The sequence below is a fragment of the Lissotriton helveticus genome, chromosome 7 (genome assembly GCF_964261635.1).
Source record: "Lissotriton helveticus chromosome 7, aLisHel1.1, whole genome shotgun sequence".
In the NCBI taxonomy this organism is placed as follows: domain Eukaryota; kingdom Metazoa; phylum Chordata; class Amphibia; order Caudata; family Salamandridae; genus Lissotriton; species Lissotriton helveticus.
Window position 1 is genome coordinate 858,391,263 of NC_136068.1, and position 21,167 is coordinate 858,412,429.

The 21,167-nt window shown below is 41.0% G+C and overlaps 1 protein-coding gene across 2 annotated transcripts in view; it reads right to left on the minus strand.

Moving 5' to 3' along the window:
• The window catches only part of DOCK2 (dedicator of cytokinesis 2), a 2,042,522-nt gene that overhangs the window by 469,242 nt on the left and 1,552,113 nt on the right, over positions 1–21,167 (minus strand). For both annotated transcript variants that reach the window (XM_078653374.1, XM_078653373.1), the window contains exon 28: positions 3,127–3,225. In XM_078653374.1, the coding sequence (XP_078509500.1) occupies positions 3,127–3,225 (99 nt within the window). The remainder of the gene's footprint in view (positions 1–3,126; positions 3,226–21,167) is intronic.

A 21,167-nucleotide genomic window follows, 5' to 3' on the forward strand; every position in this document is an offset into this window, starting at 1 on the left:
GATGTGAAATATGAAAAATATCTTTTGAATGAATATTATAGTAGTTTCCATTCAAAAGTTACAGATTAAAGTTTCTAATCTGTATATTGACATTTTCTAGGATCCAGCTACAGCTCGGCCATAGCTTTTGGGCCCCAGCTCATGGAGGATCATGTCAACTTTATTTGCACACATTCTACTTTTGAATATCAGGCACCTTCTGGTTAACAAAGTGTACTTAGGAGTGACTCATTAATATTAAAAAGCACTGTTTCCTGCCTGTCAAAAAGGCTTCTTTTGCCAAGCTTAACAGGCAATTTTGAGGCAGCTGAAGTCAGGCTATACATAGTAAGCCTGAAGCCATATTTTACAGGCCGAAACTGTGGATGGTACAATATGTGCTCCTGCCAACAAGTGGTATATAACTTCCAGGCTGTGGGTGCATTTTCTACACATTATACTAGGAACATGAAGGCATGTTAGATATGTCAGTCAGGGATAAGCCAATTTAACCATGTTTAAAGATGGAGCACAGGCACTTTACTGCTGCTTACAGAGGTAAATTGTGCAGAGCTCTTAGTTTAGCAAAAACAGGGTTCAGAAAAAGGAAAAATTCTGGGCTGACCAACAAGGGGATTTGCTACAGAGCCTTATTTGATATGCATGATAGATTCCTGGTGTTTTTGCTTCTTTATATACTTCATAGAAGATTTACATAATGAATGGTATGTTGATTCTAAAGTATTCTCTAGGAAAATCATCTTCCACTATTTTTTGTTGTAAGATTAATTAGTGATTGTGTAAACGATTTCAGTTTATGATATTTCTGTCTTCATTTGTCAGTTTAGGTACTTTTATTTGAAAGAGAAATTGACCTTTAATAAGATTGGTGTCATGTTTCTCAGGTGTGTTCAATGCATTGTAAAAGGGGAACCAATACATACATGAAAGCCTGGGGAGCCATCTCTAAGTATGGAACAGAGAACACTCATCCAATGCTATCCAACAGTCTTACTGGCACATCCTGGCTGCTGTGATATCAACTTTACAATTATTCTTTCCCCCAGTATGTGGAGCAATCTACAGGCTGCAAACACAACCTTGCTGGACCAGTCAAACAAGGATATCAGCTGTCCTATTTCTTCAAGGGATAGTGCCAAATATAACAATGATTTGGACATGAAAACACACAATATACCTTCCCACTTCATCTCCAACTCCAGTTAATTTGCAAACAGGTACCAACACCACAGGGAAATTTGTCCCACACTTTTATTTAACTCCAGCATAACGTGTTTTTTCAATCTCCACTGCCTTGTCCACACGCAATAAACACCATCACTACATCATCATATATACACCTCCCACATCCTAAACACGGCATCATAGACCTAGTGAACACACTTTAACAAGCATTTAGATACAAAGATACATTGAAATTACAGCGAATTTTTACTAACTTATTTCTCTCTCATTTTCCTCTTTTTCTGGTTTGACCATTATTTTCATTTACTATTACTTTTTTCAGTGCTCATATAGTTCTTAAAGTGCTAGTGCTAAATGAGATACTCAATTGCCATCTTTGTTTACTACTTGTATCTCAGTGCTTAAGAATATTAAAGTGCTAGTGCAATACAAAGTGCTCAGCCAAGTTCATTATTGTGCAAATATGCAAAGAATACAGTACAGGGATCAATTATACAGATAACTATAATCACACCTCTACAGACACAATAAGAAAAAATATTACCAAAGGTCAGCTTTTACTCAAGCCATTTCATCAATAGTTAAAATTAACCGAGTATCAGTTGAGACAAGGCACTGATGCTAATGCACTCACTGCTAGATAAATACAAATACATCTCCAATAAACTGTATGGATTTCAAGAAATTCTACAGGGTGAGTGGTCTCAAGTTGGTACATATTTTACCCTCCCTCCATAACACTTGATTTGCTTCCAATTGATGGCCTTGCTCAACATAACATTACCTCTCGAATGCTAACCCTACAGTTGGCTTATTAAAGGCTTGACCTTTTTTTACCTTATTCCTAATTTTGTTGTGTTCCATTACCTATACTCTAGGAATGTTTAGTTCATCATTACTTTAAAACACTTAGGGGCAGATTTACAAGCCCCTTGCGTCATTTTTAACATGGGAAAGGTGACGCAAAAGTGATGCAAGCGGCTTGTAAATCTACCCCAAAGTCTCAATTTTAAAACTGAACACCAAAAGCAAACCTCCTAAAGTTCCTAAAAATGTGCAATGTCTATTATGTCTAAAAATTAAAATGTAAAAATATTATTGGGTTCATCTATCAAAACTGATGTACTTCAAATCAGGGAGGTGTACTGTAATCTTCATGTGATCTTTAAATGCAAACATATAGCACTTCATCTGAATTCAAACCGTTCGGTATTCTTGTATTAAGAATTACAATATATTTAGACTCCAACTGCCTCAATTTAAATGGTCTATTTCCTCCTCTTCTGCTTTTGGGAATCAAATCAATTACAAAGTACACTAGTTCTTCTGACCTGCCATTGTGCACTTCATGAATATGCCCAGCAACATGATAGCTTCTATTTTCATTTCGCATAGGCCTCAAATGCTGCATAATTCTTACATGCTCCATATGTATGGTGCTCCCCATGTACATCTTAGGGCAGATACACTGCAATATGTACACCACATGGTCACTCCTGCAATTGAATACATTGCGTATCTTTAATGGAGTTTTAAGTAATGGTGATTTTACTTCTTTCACATTTTGACCATACAGGCATCTTACATCTATGGCATTTAAGAAACCCCAGGATTTCATTAGACAAGTGTCAGAATGTTGCAACTCTGGCATGCTGCCTACTAATTACTGGTGCATGGACTTTACACGTCTGAAAGTGAGTAAAGGTTTTTTTGGTCCCTCATGACCTATTACCGGATCACTCTTTATGAGGTTCCAATCTCTAAATATCACTCTCGCATTCTGATGATAGGCATACAATCCTGTGATCATTTTACGTTCATTTTTGTCGCCTACCTTCTAGTTTGTTTCTTTTTTGTAAAAACCTTTCAACTTTACTATATTAGTAGTGCCATAACATATTTAAAAGTGTTTTGCTCAAAATATTATACATTTGAACTTACCACAAGATCTTCACTTGTCTGAAATGTATCGATGTAGAAAGAATAATGCTGGTCATCCATTTGGTTTAAAATAGCTGTCATACATGCCACAAATTGACTCTGCAGTAAAAGAAAACCAAATAAATTAGCTTCATATTTGTAGGAATAGAATAAACAAAGATTAGTCTACGTGTGATAATAAGTTTACATGCAATGGCATGGCGTGCTCATGCTAATAGCGCACGGTTGCATTCTAAATGACAATATGTGTTGCACATTACCTCTGTTCCAAAAAACCCAAAATCTAATCAAAATGGTATATAATAGGGAACAGAATAAACATTAGTCAATACTATAAGCTCCCACATGCATGGTGTAAGAAATGGGATTGATAAGCTATGAGGAAGAAAGGCCACATTTATTATACAAGCTGTGGCTGAACTCCCATGAAGCCAAAACAATCAGATTCCTATAAGGAGTCTCAAGGTTACTTAGCATAATTTGGCACAGAAAGCACGACTTTCCTCAGAGAAAATTGCGTGCTGGTAATGTGTAAGAACAACGCACATAACATGATAGTTGATAGTGGAATGAACCGACAATCCAAAACAAACTTACTTAAAAATATGCAAAAGCATTCAAATATATTAAGAATTAATATGACACAACACTTAAGTAAATCAAAAACCTTTCGGCAGAAAAACAATGGAACTTAAAAAAAAAAAAAAGTAAGTCAACAGTCTGTGGTTTATCAAGATCAAACACGTTCCAAGGCTGACTGTTGAAGGAACATAATGAGATACAAGCTGTTGGGTTACCCCAGACAAAAGTAATAAAAGACTGAAGCGTGGCACCCTTTGTGGGCAATATGTAACAGAGCAAAGCGGGCAAGGGTACGTGATTTGCCCAAGGAAACACAATTACCTTTGAACATAGCAATTTTTTGCAGGTTGAAAGCCTTCAGTGGGATAGGGATAGAAGTTGCAACAAAAATGGACTCCATGAAGGTAAATATTTTCGTTCCACCGTCAAACAGTAGCTTGAAGTTTAGCAGTCAAAATCTTAATGTGGGACAAGACACAAAAATGTGGCCAACAACAATGTGGGTCTTTGAAACCCCTTTGCCACCTTGTCCCACTCATCTAAAATAAACATCACAACTTTCAGAAAGCGTTTGGCTAGGTGTTCACTTATAAATCCTTGCACTCCAAAGGTATCCAAACTTTTGTTTAGTTCTGCCTCCTTTACATGAAGACAGTCACAGAAGTGATGATAAGAGACTGAATCGTCACAGTTGGACCCTTCGTCTTTGGCTGCGTAATACTTAAATTGGCATAATGAAGTTTTAGGGATCAGAGACATTGGAGTATTTGATCAAGAAGAAGAATGCATCTGCCTTCAGACTGAACATTTCCATTGCAGTAATGCAAATAATTCCCAAACATATGCCTTCATGTTATTTGAGGCCTTTCCTTTACCAACACGTCTATGATATGGTTAGAGTGTTTATCTGCAGCCTCCTTTATTTTTATCACTGTACTAGGAAAAAGAAAATGTCTTAATTTTACCTCCAGATATTTTCAAAAGGAATAGATAGTCCTATCAAGAAATATATGTGCTTTGAGTTAGATATGTCAAATACTTACTGTATATAATAATATAAACTACAACATTTGCTCTATAGATATATTTCAGGGCAAGATAATAACAAAAAGATTTGGTTGCCCTATGGGACTTTAGGATCAATCCTCTGCCACGTTTCAGGTAGACAGCGCACATCCTTTAAATCTAGCAACAATATAAGGCATTGATAGAAACCTTAACCAATGTGCTTCAAAGTTTGGAATTATCTAAGTATGTGCCACTTGTGCTGTTTAAAGTAACATTAGAATGCCTGTGGGTATTTATACTTCGTAAATGCGGCAATTAATTTTCCTATGTTTAATCTGTGTGCATTCACCAGTGCTTTTGAGTGTCAATACTAAACACAAATATTCATGAATAATTAGGCCTGTATCATGGGGCTCTGCAAAAAATCACATGAAGGTACTTTGGATGTGAAACAAAAAAGTGTATTGATAATGGAAGAAAGTTGGGTTTAAGTTTTCTGTTTGAGGCACCAGTGCTTACTCTCAATGCTCACACGGAGCTCTATTTAAAACAAGGTCCCAAGGATACTATCCCTTCACTGCTGCAATGTACTATTAAAGTGATGTACAAAAGCACAGGAATCATCTAGGTACATTAAATATTTCATGTTGTTTCTGTCATATTTTGTGGCTTTTCCATAGAAGAATCAATGGGTGTGGAAGAGGAGAAGATGACTTAGGCATTGAAAGAGTCTGTTGGACCTGGCCCTTTTTAGCAGGTTCGCCCCTAAACTTTTTGCCTTTTTGTGATCTGGTGTTGGTCATTTTATGCCTCTGGAGACTTTAGCACTGTGGTTCAGTGTAAAGTGCCTGCGGTCTCTGTGTACGTGTGGTGAGATTGGCCTGCCCTGCCATAGGAATGCATAGGGGATGAGTGTGTCCGTGGTAATTCCTGGTATGAGAGGAGCGGTAGGGGCGAGTTTAGTATGTATGAACTCGTGAGAATAAATGCTGCGCAATGGTGTGCACAGATTTATGATGACTGGTGGAGAAATGCCACTTTTAGAAGTTGGGATTTCTGTGTGCTATGTGTCTGCCGGCCTGATGTGAACTGCATGTGTGGCTTGTGAGTGACAGGGGCTGAGAGGTGTGTGAGGCTCCAGGAGGGGCAGGGTAAGTCAGCTCTAGGCTGAATTGGACACCTGGGCTAATAGTGGGAGGGGTAATCCCCTGACTCTGAAAAGGATGGTGCCTTCCCTAGTGAATGCTGGCTCCGCCCCCTGTGGTGTGTCCAATGATGAGCCCCCACCTAACAATGGGGAAGAGGAACCCTGTCAACAGAGTGCTCCAATTCCCCCCTGAACCAGACTCTGCTGGTTCCCCAAGCCCTGTGCTGGCGCAGACAAAGGGAAAAGGTGTATAAATGCTGGGGCTGTGACCCCATGTTTAGTGTGCGTTGCTGGACTTATGAGGGGCTTGCTGCTGCTGGGGCCCAGGAGGAACTTTCATGGGGGCTCGCCTCCATGCTGTAGGACCTGTTTGCTGGCCTCCCAGGGCCCAGCTATGCCCCATAGACCTGGAAGAACTTTTCTGCTTGGAACTTTTGTTTTCCTTGAGATCCAGGACCTTGGCTTGCTCCTAGCATCTCATGAGCGCTCTAATTTTTAATCCCCAGGATAGAGGAGCGCGTGGGCTATGCAGAGCTAAGCTGCAATCATTTCTGAGGGAATTCCTACCTGGGGATTCCCCCACAGTGCGTGGGAAGAGCAGGTGTCCACCCCGCATTTTGCCTGTACTGCACGGGAGCCTACCCCGTGTTGTGCATTTTTAAGAGCGGGTGCCCAGCCCGCGATTTGCCGTGTTTGGTGGGTGCCCACCCCACTTATAGCACCGATGAGCAGGAGCCCACGATGCTTTGTTCTTATTTTGATGGCGAGTGCCCACCCCGCATTATGGTGCCTGATGGCGGGTGCCCACCCCGCTTCTTGTTTTAATTAAGAGCGAGTGCCCACCCCGCATCACCGCCGTGGCCCGGGAAGAAAAAGGGAGCCGCAGCCAAGGACACCAGAACTGGAAGGCAGGCGCCCGTGCCTGCCAGTGGGCAGGGCCTGGTGAGGAAGCCGGTCGGTGCCTGGCGGGATCCATTTCCACTTCCCCCTGCCTTGGGGGAAGCTGTGCCGAGCCTCGCGGGCTGTCCAGGGAAGTCCCAGGCCCCAGAAGGGGACCCGGGTGAAGCGCTGAGAGGAGCAGGATGCAGGAAACGGCTGCCGGCATCCAGGCGTGGCTCCTGTGTTAGTGACGGGAGCCCGCGTGCAGCCCAGGACGTCCAGAGCCTCTAGGGCTCCAAAGATATGTCCCGTGTCCCAGGGGGAGGGACCGGGCAAAGCCTAGAGAAGCCGGGACCCGCTGAGGCACACTGCTAGTGCCCGTCTCAGGTGAGAGGCCGTGGAAGGGGTAAGGGTAAGCAGGACAACATCTTCCCTGCAGTGGCAGCTGCCCTTGATGGTAGTGAGCAGCTGCCTGGAGCCGCTCCCTGCCCCAGAGCCATTCTTATGAGGCACATGGTCGGTGCCTTAGGCTCCAGAGGCCCCAGTGGTGCCAGTGTGGTTCACTGCGTATTCCAGCTGCCCTGTGAGAGCACAGGCAGTTGCAACAATGGAAGCAATTCTTGTGTTACGAGCCCCAGAGGGGGGGCTAAGGTCCTTTTCCCCAGCTGTCCGCGTGATAGAGGGCAGCTGCAACATTGCGCAGATCTGTTCAAGAGGGCACAGTGAGTACCCAGGTCAACATTCTGTTTCCCATTTGCCCAGCACTTAGTGGGCAGCTGCAATGTTTAGGTCAGTACCTGTGCATATTTTCTGCTTGCTGCATTAGCAGCCAGGGGGCTAAGGGAATAGATAGCCCTGGAGAAACCCTGACGTTGTGGACAGAGGGCATTGGGGCCCCCTGTGAGAGGCCAGTTGGCCTGGGGTCAGTTGGTAAGGTACTGTGTGCACTTTATCTGGGTTACTGTGATGCCTAATGTTATGCTAGTGAGGCCTATTGCGTAATGTGATTTATGCTGGTGATACCTAATGCGTAAGGTGTTTATGCTAATGAGGTTTGGGCCTAATGTGCTAATGCCTAATGTCATGCTATGATGTTTTGGGGAGTACCTGTTTGCGTAAGGTGTTTATGATTAGGAAGTTATTGCATAATGTGTTTATGCTGGTGAGGCCCATTGCGTAATGTGTTTATGCTGATGAGGATTGGGTCTAGTGTGGGTTTATGTCTATGTGATAAAGCTTTGGCAATTATGGTACCAGTAATTACTGGTTATGTTTTTCATTTATTTATCTGCATTCTGATAGTTCTGACTATGGCCCGATTGGCCAGGTCCTGTGTATAATCCCCTGTGAATATTGCTAGTGCCTGTTGGCTCAGTGTAAATGTGTGATTATGTTTCTAATGTGTTTATGAGAATACAAAGGCCATTTTTTTATATAACCTTGTGTGGAGTTTCTTTTGTGGTGTGCCTAGTGTGTTGCTGATGTGTGTTGCGTAAACGGTTTACACATTGCCTCCGCATAAGCCTGACTGCTCGTGCCAATCTACCAAGGAGGTGAGCAGGGGTTATCTTTGGCATGTAACTCTACTGCCCTGACTATAGGTTTTTCTTTTCTGCCTGGCTTTGGCGCAAGCCTTAGCCAACCAGAAATCCCAGTCTAACTGAAGTACCATCAGGTTCAGGGAGACACAACGATAAGGCTGCTTATTTGGATGCTGATTTTAAAATCTCTGTGTCAGGTTTATCAACAGTTTACACCCATGCAAAGTCACCAAAGGTGACACAAACTGAGACTGTGTTGCTTTTGGATTTGCTTTCCAATATAAAATGTGTTTTGCATTGAAAAGCGGTCTGAAGTGATTGCAAATTAGCACTATGTGCTACTTTGTGTCAAGGGGAGTCACTGAGGTGGTACATGGGAATCACCTTGCAACCATCCATGGTTTTTAATGCAGAACACATCTACTACCATTTGAAGACAGGGCTTTGTACCAAAAAATATGCCTCCTTGAGGAAGGTGAAGAGAATGAGAAAGATTTCTGTACTCCAAACGTTCTAATTTTCCATGTATGCTAAACTGTACAATATAATACCAAAGTGGGAAAGGTTTAGAAGTAAGTCTACACAATTTAGTATTTTAAGGGTATTCTTCCAGCACAAAACCTGCGCTAGACTTACACAGACACCTTTGTGCTATGGTGCAAAGTTCTTTGCATAGAGCTAGGTAGCCAGAAAATGTGCCAGCACATGAAAAGAAAGTAGCTGAACCACATCTTAGTTGATGTGGAACTGTACTGCTCTCTCGCACAACACAGCAACATAGGTTGCTGTGCTGCATTGCATGGGACATCACTAAATCCTCACCACTATGGATTTCTTGTATTTCTCTAACAGTGTTTGCAGTTTCTCCTCAGCAACACATTCGTATTGTGACATATTGAAGAAAGGTTTGTCCCATACTGCCCAAACTGAGCAGTTTTCTCCAGCATTTATGGTTTCATCTCAATACTGTGTCGAATACTTGCTTTCCTTCCACGTTCCTATTCTCTTAATGAGTGAGTATTTTTAACTCTGGGTTATTCACCATGCTGTTGTCAGGGTGTTTGAGAGCCTTTCAGAGTATCCTGTTAAAAAAAATTCTCATACGTTTATGTACTTGCCTAGATTAAGGTTTTAAGGATTTTACAAAAAAAGGATGATTTACATTCACCAATATATAATTTGAATCACCACCACTCAACAATTCTAATAGATCCTCCATGAGAAGAACTGTACTATGATCTCAATGTCTCTTCTGAGGCAGAACAAATTTCCTTTGTTATGTGCAGACTCTTCCTGTTACTTGGAAACATACAGCACACTAACACCTTTACTCAGGGGTTTCACTATCTCAATGTCCACAGACCTCTTCTGGCTCATGACAAATACATGAGACCAGAAAAAGAGAAGTAGATGTAATAAACCTGCCCCTCTTAATTTGATACTTGATTCACACCCATAAGGTAGGGCACATTTCGGATTCACACCCTTAGATTCTGGAAAGAGTGATCCCCTATTTCCAAATTCTTTACTTTTTCCCTTAGGTGGACTTATGTTGTTTATGGACAGAGTGGCCTCACCCATGTAATTGTGGCATGCTTCATCATAGGCCAATCCGCCTCCTCTGGTTAAGATGATACTAACCCTATGGTCTCAACCATAACCCAAAAAACCTTTTGTTGGGCAAGGGAGCTCAGAATAAATGATGTCCTAGTATCTTTGGGCATCAGCTCATAATACAATAAAGCTGCCTCTGTGCATATCCTGGATATATCATATTTTAGCTGCATTGCACAGTGAAGGATTAAAACTCGTTGATCCGAATTCCTGGAGCAAGCTAGCAGGAGTGTCAGGAGTGTCTTAGGATTCATCCCATTTTTCGGCCCGTCCAAAAAGTATACCTGCCTGGATAGGAATATTGTTTTAACTATTAGGAGTAGGGTCCTGGGCCTTCGTCATGGCAGGTTCGTCTCACAAGTCCCTACTGTCTGTTAAACAGGTCGAAAAACATGCATAAAGGTAAGACTAATTCCTACCTAGTATTTTAGATTCAGCGAATAATAAACAGCATAAAATAACGTAAGTACATGCAATTAATAATGTAAACAGGAGATAACATGCAAATCACACTAGTGTTAATCACACGTCACCACATTTAGTGAAAGAATCACACAGTGAAAAAGGGCAAACAGTGCAATAAAAACGTGCATAATCTACATCTAAGTTAAGTGCTTGCATTCCTAGGGTTCGCACTTCACTGTGTACAACATGCACATTTTGTCCAGAACTTATCCTGCAACCATCAGGGATGAATTCTATCAGTCACCAGTGACATGTTGCATACAGTGTAGCGCGATTTGTGAATCTAGCATGTGTGTGAGCATGCATTGGCTTTTGCTGGTGTTCACACATTGCATTGCCCATAACCTACCCAAACTGCTTTATTTCACCAAAGCAATCAATGAGTGCAAATTGACATACTGAGAGTCACACATTGAATTTGCACTTTCAATTAATGCTACCTGTGCATCTCAGTTTAATTAGAAAAAATCACATTCAAAGGGCAGGCATCAAGACACTTTAATTTGGCTAACTCCTTTCCTATGAGAGGTATATAGTTAATGTTGTGCTCTGCCGTAATAATCAAATAGATTAAAATACAGCTTATCTCTCTTCCAAAACCCACAATTTTCACGTTAGACCCCTGATCTGCAGGTCATGGTTATTCTTCTTCATTTGAAAGTTGTGTCCTGCGGTACTGCCCAAGAATTGTTTGCATGTGTGTATGAATGCTGATGTTTTTAATACAAACCTAGACAAAAAACAGTGAAGTGCTGCACAGGGACATAGGCAAGAATACAGTCAATGAATGACAGGAAAAGTATCTGGGTTCCTGATGCTAAAGTGTACTGTTAATACATTGTTATATAGTGGTTATAGAGTGTTCTTTAAAGAGATGTTTCTCCATCTCTTTCCTAACATGGAGCAGTGTTGAATCAGTCCTGGTGGTTATGGGGGATGCTGTTCTTGATCCTGGGTGCATTAACAAAAAAAGCTTGCTAAATAGTTGTTCTACTTTTTGTACACTGCAGTCTGATGGTGCCCTGCTGTGGATGTTTTAGAGCCACCAGAGATGGTGAACTCATCTGTAAGTTAAGTGGGGGTACCTGTGATTAACTTGTAAAAGAATAGGTGCTGGGCCCAATGTTTTTCTCAGACACCTGCATTTGGCACAGCCATAAGTCAGATGTATGATAGCAAACATGTGTAGTCCTGATTCCACCAGGAGCCGCCCTCTTGCAGGTTATTTCTCACCCCTGCTCTCTTCCTTTGCCACTGTGTTTCCATCTTTCACTTTCTTCATCTTTCCACTTTGTATGTGTTTCTCTCTATTTAGTAAACGATGCAGCTGGTGTTTGGAGATGATGAGGGCCAGCCAGGGGAGCCACTGGAGATCCATTAGGATCGGAGTAATGTGAACATATTACTTCACTCCTGGATGAGACACATTGCTGTGTGTAGGTTGTCCTTTAAAGGTGCCAGTGAGCAGGCTGTGAGGCCAAGGAGAATGGCTTACCACCATCTAGATACAAAAGTGTGAGGGCCTGAACAGCAGTTATGGAGTAGCTTTCTGAAAGAAATGTTTTCACTTCCTTCAGGATAGAGATCTGGTGCCAGGCTGTCTTTACTGTTCCTTGGAGGTGGGGTTAGTGTCCAGCGTGCATCCGAATAAATTCGCAGCCAGTGACATTTGGGGGTCAATATTCATGTCAGTGGGCCAGATCTATAATATTTATTGGCTGGGGACCTTGGCAAATAGCAAGAATTCTGTCTTGGTGATGAGCTTCAGGGCAGGCCTGGACATCTAGGTTTATTGAGGTGCAGTCAGTGTTTCAGATGATGGATGTCGTGAGTGGAGGAGATGCTCAAGTAGAGTTATGTTTTCATCTGCACATTGCTGAATTTTGTTACTGTTATTTGTAGGTAGCGCCGGAAGAAGCTACATGTAGCGTTTGGCGATAACAGGGTTAAGTATGGAATCCTAGGTGTCTGATCACATGATATGCATATTTTGCCACCTGAAAGTGCCTGTGTAAATTAAATGTTGTCACTGGAAAGGTAGGAGGAGAACCAGTGAGGCACATTGCCAGGCAATCCCATTGAGACTCCAGGGTGCGGATGGGTGTGAACAGTCGACTCTGGTAAATTTCGAATTTACCTATAGGTGGGATTTAACTTTCGCTTTAGGTGTGCATTTTTTCCTTCAGTGTGTCACATTTGAATACAAGCTATTTGCAAACAGTAATGCCTTAGTACAGGATTTAGATGACGCTTTATTATTCCGTCATGGTAACGTGAATGCACGAAAACATGCACGAGTAGAGATGCACACACACTCTCCGACTGTCCGATACCCTTTCTCATTCTATGTTACATTCATTTTCACTAGTGCAAGAAAATGTGCCATTCCTTCCCTTGTGTGTACAGCATCAACCATGCTGCAAAAACACAACGCGAGCAGCTGGCTAAAAATCACCTGCAGGTTCCACAGTCAGATAGACACGGTTTGTTCCTCGCAGTAAAGCTAGGAGAACCCGTCGAGAGTGCTCGCTCGTGTTCACATTGCAGCCACTAGAGGTCTTTCGCTCTCGTATAATAGCTGCTGCTCGCTTCACGTTGCTGTACAGTACGGATTCCTACCAAACATGAGCAGCAGCGGTGCGGTCCTCACACAGGGACAGCACTATTTGCAGAAAATCTTCCTTTTGCCTCTGCCAATCAAAGCCTATCACCTGCTGGGTAGGATCAAGGAACACGTTAATATGGGGTGATCTCTCAGGTAAGGATTTATGATGATGTTTATTGATGTCGAAAATGCATTCGTTAGCAGCTTGTTGAGTGTTTGCTCATTGTTGTTTTGAATCTATTTATTTGTCAGCCTGTGCATGATGAAATGTGGGGTGATTTATATCTACTTGTTTCTCATTCATTTCTATTGCACCCTTATTTTACGTTTTTACTGCAAAGAATCGATGGGTTTCATTCACTCACTGGGGAGTTTCAGAAATAAAAACAATATCTGTTTTTGCAAAAGTCAAATCAGATAAATCTCTCAAAGCCATGGGTCAGTCTTTCATTTCTTTAAAATATTTGTCAGTGAACAACCATCCATACAAATCTGGTAGGTTTATTTGAACTGTGAAAGTGTTTGATGTGAAAAGGGTACAGGTACAAAGCAGAAAAGCACCCTCTATAGAGAGCTCTTGTGTTGAAACGCAACTGTCCAATATCAGGTGGTTTAATTGACTGATGTGGTGACAGCATGACGTTAGCACCGCGCGCCTCTCACAGGTGACGTCTACAAAGAGCAGTGGGATGGTAAAAACCTTGATTATGCTCTTTAGTTTCGCCCACACTTTAAGATGTAGCATTTCGCTAAACCATTGCAAACTTTATCCAACGCACATTGTTTTTGATTTAGCATGCCATGACGCAGAGGCAGCCAACAGTGTTCGAGGAATGTAGTAGACAGGATGCTTTGTGGCTATGCTTTTATTTCACATTGTGATGCTTTTATATTTATATGTATTGTGTATTAATCTGTATGGGGCTGTAATGAGATGGAAAATGTTTATCTTCAAGGAAGCTCGTGTAATTCTGAAGATTGAGAGAAATCAGCGATCAAATGATCCAAAGTAACCAAACACAATAATATGGTAAAAGAAAGATAAGCACTGCAAGCATTCTTTTTTTTTAGGACTGGTAATGGACATGGAACTTTAAAGCAATTGCTTAATGTGCTAGAGCTTCAAATTCAATATTTGGGGTTGAACACATCAGTCATACATAGTATGTCTGTTACTGTTTGAAGTTAAACATTGGGGTTAAGCACATCAGTCATACATAGTATGTGTGTTACTGTTTGAAGTTAAACATGATTTAAATAAAATGTGTACGCATCAATCATTTCATGAAATTGGGGGAAATTTAAAAGATGCATATTACTTCACAGTACTAAGCACACACGCAAGAAATGAAGTTACAAGCTTGTTTCCAAAGGGTTTCAAGATAGTTTAGGATGAAACCACTGCATTATCAGATATGGTATCAGTGGTAGCATCGGGCAAAATGCGAATATCTATGATTAATGTGAACCTTGCATCTGAAATTATACTTATTGAAACGTCTTAGTTACAGATAAAACCATGTACCAGATAAACCGTTCGGCAGTCTTTGAACCAGATATGTAGGATAGACAGAACAGAACAGGCAGACAGAACAGGCAGGCAGGCAGGCAGGCAGGCAGGCAGACAGACAGATACTTTTCTAAATTAGATAAAACAATAATTTTTTTTCAGGGATTACACAGACTGCCAATTAATTTGAAATCTGTTTTAGAGACATTTTCAGGGACTACAGTTTCTTTATTTTGTAGTTGTGTAATCACATTCGCCACTAATTGATTTATTTATCAATTTTGTGGAGTACTGAACAGACAAATTGAGTGCTGTGCAGTACTTGTGTCTTTGAGCAGCGTCTGTTAATACGTAGGCATGCAGATGCATTGTATTGATTCTGTTAGTTGGCGTAATTAAAATAATTAGCTCCTGTACAGGACTTTTAGAAGCAATAAGAACCCAGTTCATGACAGAAGGAGCACGTTTAGCACTAAGGAAGGAATCCCACGTTCATAGAATCACGAGTAACTCATTTTTAACCTCACGGATATGTCGTAACTTGTGATATTGAGCACTATGTCGATGTCTTAGCTCAGGCTTTCATACACAGATGCAGACAAACAGGTACATCTATCTGCTGCCTGACCTAGGTGGAAACGTACTAGAGAGCTGCATAGTGCACCTTGTCACAGTATAAGCGATACAGATGATTATGCGGACAGGTTTCTTTAAACATATATGAGTTGATTCATAAAAAAAACTATTTTCAAAAGTACTACTACTTAACATAAAGAATTAGTTTACACTTAAGTGAAAGGCACCCTTTCGAGTAAAGAAAACATCCAGTCGGTCTCACTTTGCCAATGCTCTCAGCTTACCGCTATTGGCTTTGGCAATTCTTTTAGAACAGTAACAGCACCAGTCAAGCCAACATCAGTGGCTAACAATATGGGAATTATATGTTCTGTATTTGCAAGATGCCATTAAGTGGATACATTAATGCAGGAATCTTTGAGTTGTAAATGAACATTATTTTCTACAGCCCCTAGTATACAACCATGGTGCCGCTAGATGCAACATAGTGCCCTGCTTCGACGTAGAAAATAACATTCAAAGAATGCTAAGTGAGGCAGTGGGGGCCGAAGGAAGACAGTGTCACAAGAAGAGAGCGTAAAATAAAAAGAAATAAGGCATTTGGGACAGGGTGGAGGAGCACCAGGGGATGAGTGGGAAAGTGGAGAGTCTGACGGGAAACGAGCACAATAAGGAGAGAAAAACAGGCAGAGCAGGAGCCAGGAAAAACCGGGTCATGCACCTTCATTAGAGTACTAAATTACAACTGGTATAAAATAAAAGTTACTTGGAGTCAGTAGTGGAAGGATATACAAACGTCTAATCAAAAACCAGGGCAAAGCAGGAATGTTCCCGGGCAAAATAAACAGGACAAGGGAGGAAAGCCGACTGATATGGAGCTGGAATTCAAGTGGGCAGGAAAGCCATTTAGACAGGAGCAACAGGCGTCACCGCACTGCTAAATGTATGAGTGCAATAAACGTTTTGCATTTCACAAATGTTGGGCTTGCAATCATAAATGATATGCTCACACAGCAGTTTTTGTGTGAGAAAATCTCATCCTGTAGGGAATGGCCTAATGATTTTATGTAAAGGGCAGGAGTAAATCACTTTCCAAATCAGGAAGGGCAAAGACACTTCACAAAAATTAGTGGCGTTTTAAAGGACGTGCTTTCTCCTTGGGAACATTTATTTCCCATGTAGATCAGGAAAAAACAGCAACTACAGTTCCTCTTGCTCGCCATTAGTCATGAAAAAATATATGTTTCTATATTTTCGGTTGGAAAATAAATATTTACTAAACTTTACTAGAATTATGCCGAAAACAGGTGGCAGCACTCCTTTCGATGTATTCATCTTAAAACCTTTATGAATCCATAAAAGTTGTAAATCTGCAACCGTAAAAGACTGTATATCTGCTAGTAACAATTTACCAGCTTTCAAGCATTGGGCCCTGTTTGCAGAATGTTAAACAATGCATGCGAATGTAATGTGGAATTAAGGCATACTGGCAAGTGTCCAAAGAGTGGCATGGGGCAGGCAAGGAGAGGGGATGGACTAAAACTTAATTGGAGGAAATTCCGAACAGACAGTTCACAAATAGAAGTACACTGTTCCCTTTTTAAGTCAGGCACTTGCCTGGAAACATTAGAGGTTACAGTTATGAGAGTGACATAACTTCATGGTCTTTAGCCTTTGTGAATCAGTTCCACGCACACACATTATATAGGGGTGTGCAAAATTCATGTAATTTGTTTTGTTTAATATTGAAAAATTATGCCACTGTAATTCAAAGGTCACCCAGACCTAGAGACAATGCCATATAATAGGTATATCTGATATGCTACTACTATCTTGATTAAAGTAGACCCACTACAGAAAACATCACTGTAGTTTTCGAAGTTAGCTGAACCAAGATTGCAGATTTTATGGTCTCTGGAATTCACTGTCTAGGGCACTTCAAGCCATTGCAATTTATAATGAGAGGCTAGTTTTATGTGACTTGAGCTGCTGTCTAATGTTTGGGAGATTTTTAACATAGCTAATTTCTTGACAATAGCTATGAGACTCAAGAGGAAGATTAAGTGGACCTATTGTACATTTAAATCGTTCTTTGTCTTTTAATGGTCTTTTTATATGATACTTGCAGATATAATGAAATTCTCCCTTACCTATATCGTTAGTGTAGGTTTTTAAATATGACAATGTACTGTATGGATTGCTAATTTGCACAATTTGCTTTTGTATTTAATTGTGGTCTTGACTTTTGATGTTTAGCATACTTTTATGGTTTTTGCTATGAACCAAATAAAGTACTTTGACTGACTGACTGACTGACTTGAGTCTTTAAAAATCTTCTAAATTCCAGCAGGCAAATCAGTACATGCTTAGCCTACAGAGAGATCTACAAGTTAGCTAAGTAAGACAATCCCTAGGTTCTTCCAGTGAATACATTGACACAGATTGTTTCCCTAGAGTATGCCTATTTTCCCTGATCCTAGTTGTGCTGATTATGCACACTGTGGGAAATTTGCACGAGTAATTCTATGGTAATATTAAAATGTTCCTGCTATCTTTTGTTCTTCTCGTGGTAACTAATTTTCAATGAGAGGACTTCTCTTCACCTACACCATGACAATAATGGACCGAAAATAGTAGTGCACACCCCTGCCATGCTAATGAAACTAAGGCCTGTTGAAGTCCGGGTGAGAAATGAAGAGACTTGGGAACCACCATACAATTAACACTTTTTGGATGCCTTGATCACTGAAGAACTGGCTTTGCAACAGTCAATTATTAACCTCTGCTAGTCATCATCATCATAAAACTGTATTCGTTTCTTTTGATGAACCATAAAAGTTACACATACACACAAATATAGAAGACATTTAAAACGCATGAATGCATGAGGAACATAAAACCAACCATGGGCAGCAAAACCAAGTGCAACTCGTGAGTAAAATATTATCCATTTTCTGCTGCACCAGAACACTCCCCCCCTTTTTTGTTTGTTTGTTTGTTTTAGATTGCATCACCACACCCCAACAGTAAAACAATAATAGCAATCGCTTTTCAAAATGCTTAGTGGCATTTGTTATTATAAACTTTCTTAGCTAGACACCAGTATGTAAATAGGGCATGTAAACATTAGATAAAGTGCATGATAGCTTATTTGCTGAGACGAACAAGTTTCAATCAAATATGATTCTATTTCCTGTTATCATTCACTTTCTGGATGTAATTTGAGAATCATCACATGAATAAGTGAATAAGTGCTGTCTTAATGTCAGGTATTCTAGTGCAATAGTGCTTTTTTTGTTTTGACAATGCCAGAAAAATGGATATATGCAATATAAAAACCTCCACAAGTTACAGTAGATAATTTATACAACAATCTAGAGGGGTGGCAAATAAAACAGAATCTCAAATGAGAGGGACCTACTATTTTCCAACTAACATCCTGAAGCGAATTGCAGCGGAGATACATCTATATATCATTTTGAAGGTTTATTCTGATTGGAGTAGTCGGAGATAAAACAGTGCTGGCCTACATTTTATGAAATTGAGAACCCTCAAAAGTGGTAAAATGCATTCCATGAGTGGATTGTTGTATAGCTTGCAGAAGAAAAGAAAGTGCAGCATGTTCTGACTTGAAGTACAATCACAGGGACATGGATCCAAAAGAGCTTCCAAATATGTGTGGCTCGGGTACGAGACCAGTAGGTGGGCCAAGCAGAATCTGAATCTAGTATATAAAATAATTTAAAATGACTAAAGGGGTACAAAAATTATGGCTCAATTCCTTCGTGGTAATCAAGGGAAGGTAATCAGCTAACTGCTTTTTGTTGCACTCCTTATATTCTCTATGATCTCTTAAAGTATTTAATAGGTCTCTTTTTAATTGGGGTTTGTAACAGAGGTTATAAGCTGAGTGTTTGCGAAGAAATACTGCCTCCCCATGCAAGTCAGCTGTGTCTTCACATAGCTGAGCCATGGTATTTTATAAGCACGGTCGCAATTTAGACAGTCGTGGATTATTTCTGATTGAGGGACGGTTCTTCGTTTACCCAGATTGAACACCATAACATTATAGGTGCACTATGTATGCGGTTTGCCACTGTAGTTACCCCTACTTCCTGATAATAGAGGCCAACTGGGGGGGGGCGGGGCTGTCAACAATCTCCTAAGAAAAACATTTTCCATTCTATGTAGGGTGGACGAATTGCAGAAGCCCCACACCCCAGCTCCATACAGAATCACAGAAGAGCATTGGGCAGTGTAGATATTAATAAGGGATTCCGTTGGTCTACAGCTGAGTTTCCTAGAAAACCTGAATAGAGCCCAAGCGTTGTGTCAAAACGTCTCTTCTTGACCTCTAAGAGGTGGGCCCATGAGCCTTTTTGGTGAAATGCAATGCTTAGGTAGCAGAAAGTTGACACCTGAGCCAGTTTTGCGTTTTTGATATAACAGGGTCTCATTTTGCTATTGACTTTCACCTCCACTGTGACATGTGACTGTATTGATCTGCAGGACCAACTCACTCATAAAACCATTAGATCTATTGAGGAGGGTCTGCAGACCCAGACCCGTTCATGAGATCAATACACAGTCATCTGCATACAAAAGTGCATGGAGATTTCTCAGCTGCACCTGGGGCACATCGATGGCCTCTTCTTTCAGGTAACTCTCCAAGTCATTTATGAATAAGCAGAACAGGAAAAGGTCTAACACTCACCCCTGTTGGACACCACTATTCATTTTAATCAGGGCTGATAGTTCGCCCTCTGCCCCATAACTTACTCTGCCTGTGACATCCTGATGCTTTTGAGCTATAAAATGGACCAGGGGAGTATCTATACTGATACCGAACATCTTTTGCAAAAATTTCCCTCTCATCACACAATCGAAGGCTGATGTTAGGTCCATGAAGCCCAAGTAAAGATGGGTGTTTTTAGCCATGGTGTATTTCTTAATTACCAAATGAAGGTTTAAACATTGTTCCACCGTGCCCAGGTCCCGTCTGAAACCATATTGAATGCCCAAGAATTTCCCCTTTTCTGCTATCCAGTTTTCAAGGCAATCAAGTAAAACCCTGCCCATCAGCTTACATGAGATATCAATTAGTGATATTGGGCGATAACATTTGGGGTTTGACCTATCTCCCTTTTTAAAGATAGGAATAATTATTGCCGTTGACCAGGAATCTGGAGGGCCTGTTGCTGTAACACAGCCTAGAATGTTAGTTAAAAGATAGGGAGCCAGAGGGCAGGCTTTACCAGGAAGAGATAGGCTGATATGCCACCCGGACCTGCTGCCTTATTTTTTTTTGTCAAGTCTAAAGCCTTCGTGACTTCCTTAATTGTCAGAGGATCCAATTTTCCAGCAACCCCTTTTGTGTAGTTGCCACAATCTATAGTGCCAGTCGGGTCCCCACGTATTATAGATTGCATGGAAATGATCAACCCACTTGTTTGGGGGAAGTGTGACATCGGTGGTGTTGTTGTGGTTATCTTGAAAGAAGGGGGCACTGATGATCTTCCAGAAAAGGCTACTATTTTTAGTAATGCTTGCTTCGTATAGCCTTTCCCATGCCTCCTTCCTCACAGTCTCCCTGCGATTAGGTAGAATCTTTTTGGATTAGGTCATCTTCCAGGCTGAGCAGAAATGGCAACCTATTTTTTTCTAAACGTTGTCCCAAAACCACCTCAGAGTTCATAGATGCCCATCACACATGAGACCCTTATTTTTGTGGTGGCTTACGGAAGGCACTACTAATGGGGGCAGACTCTTGATTTGTGTTTCAAAGTAAATTACTAATAGGAAGTGGTCACTAAAAGGAACTTTTATGATTGACAAATGTACTGATTTCGGCTTGTAATAGTCAGAAAGGGTAATGAAATTGATGAGGCTGCCCTGGCCACCACTAGTGTACGTAATCCCATCCTGCTCATCCCCCGAAATCAGATCTATTGTCAAAAAAAGAGAACATTTGGATAAAATGGAATTCAAAACATTGCCACAAAGAGTGTATTCAAAGTTGCTTCGACCCTCAGAGAGGTCTTCCATATAGGTACAAACAGAGGCCCACCCTTTAGTAGTATATATGCGGTTCACCTGAAGCTGTAGATGAATCTG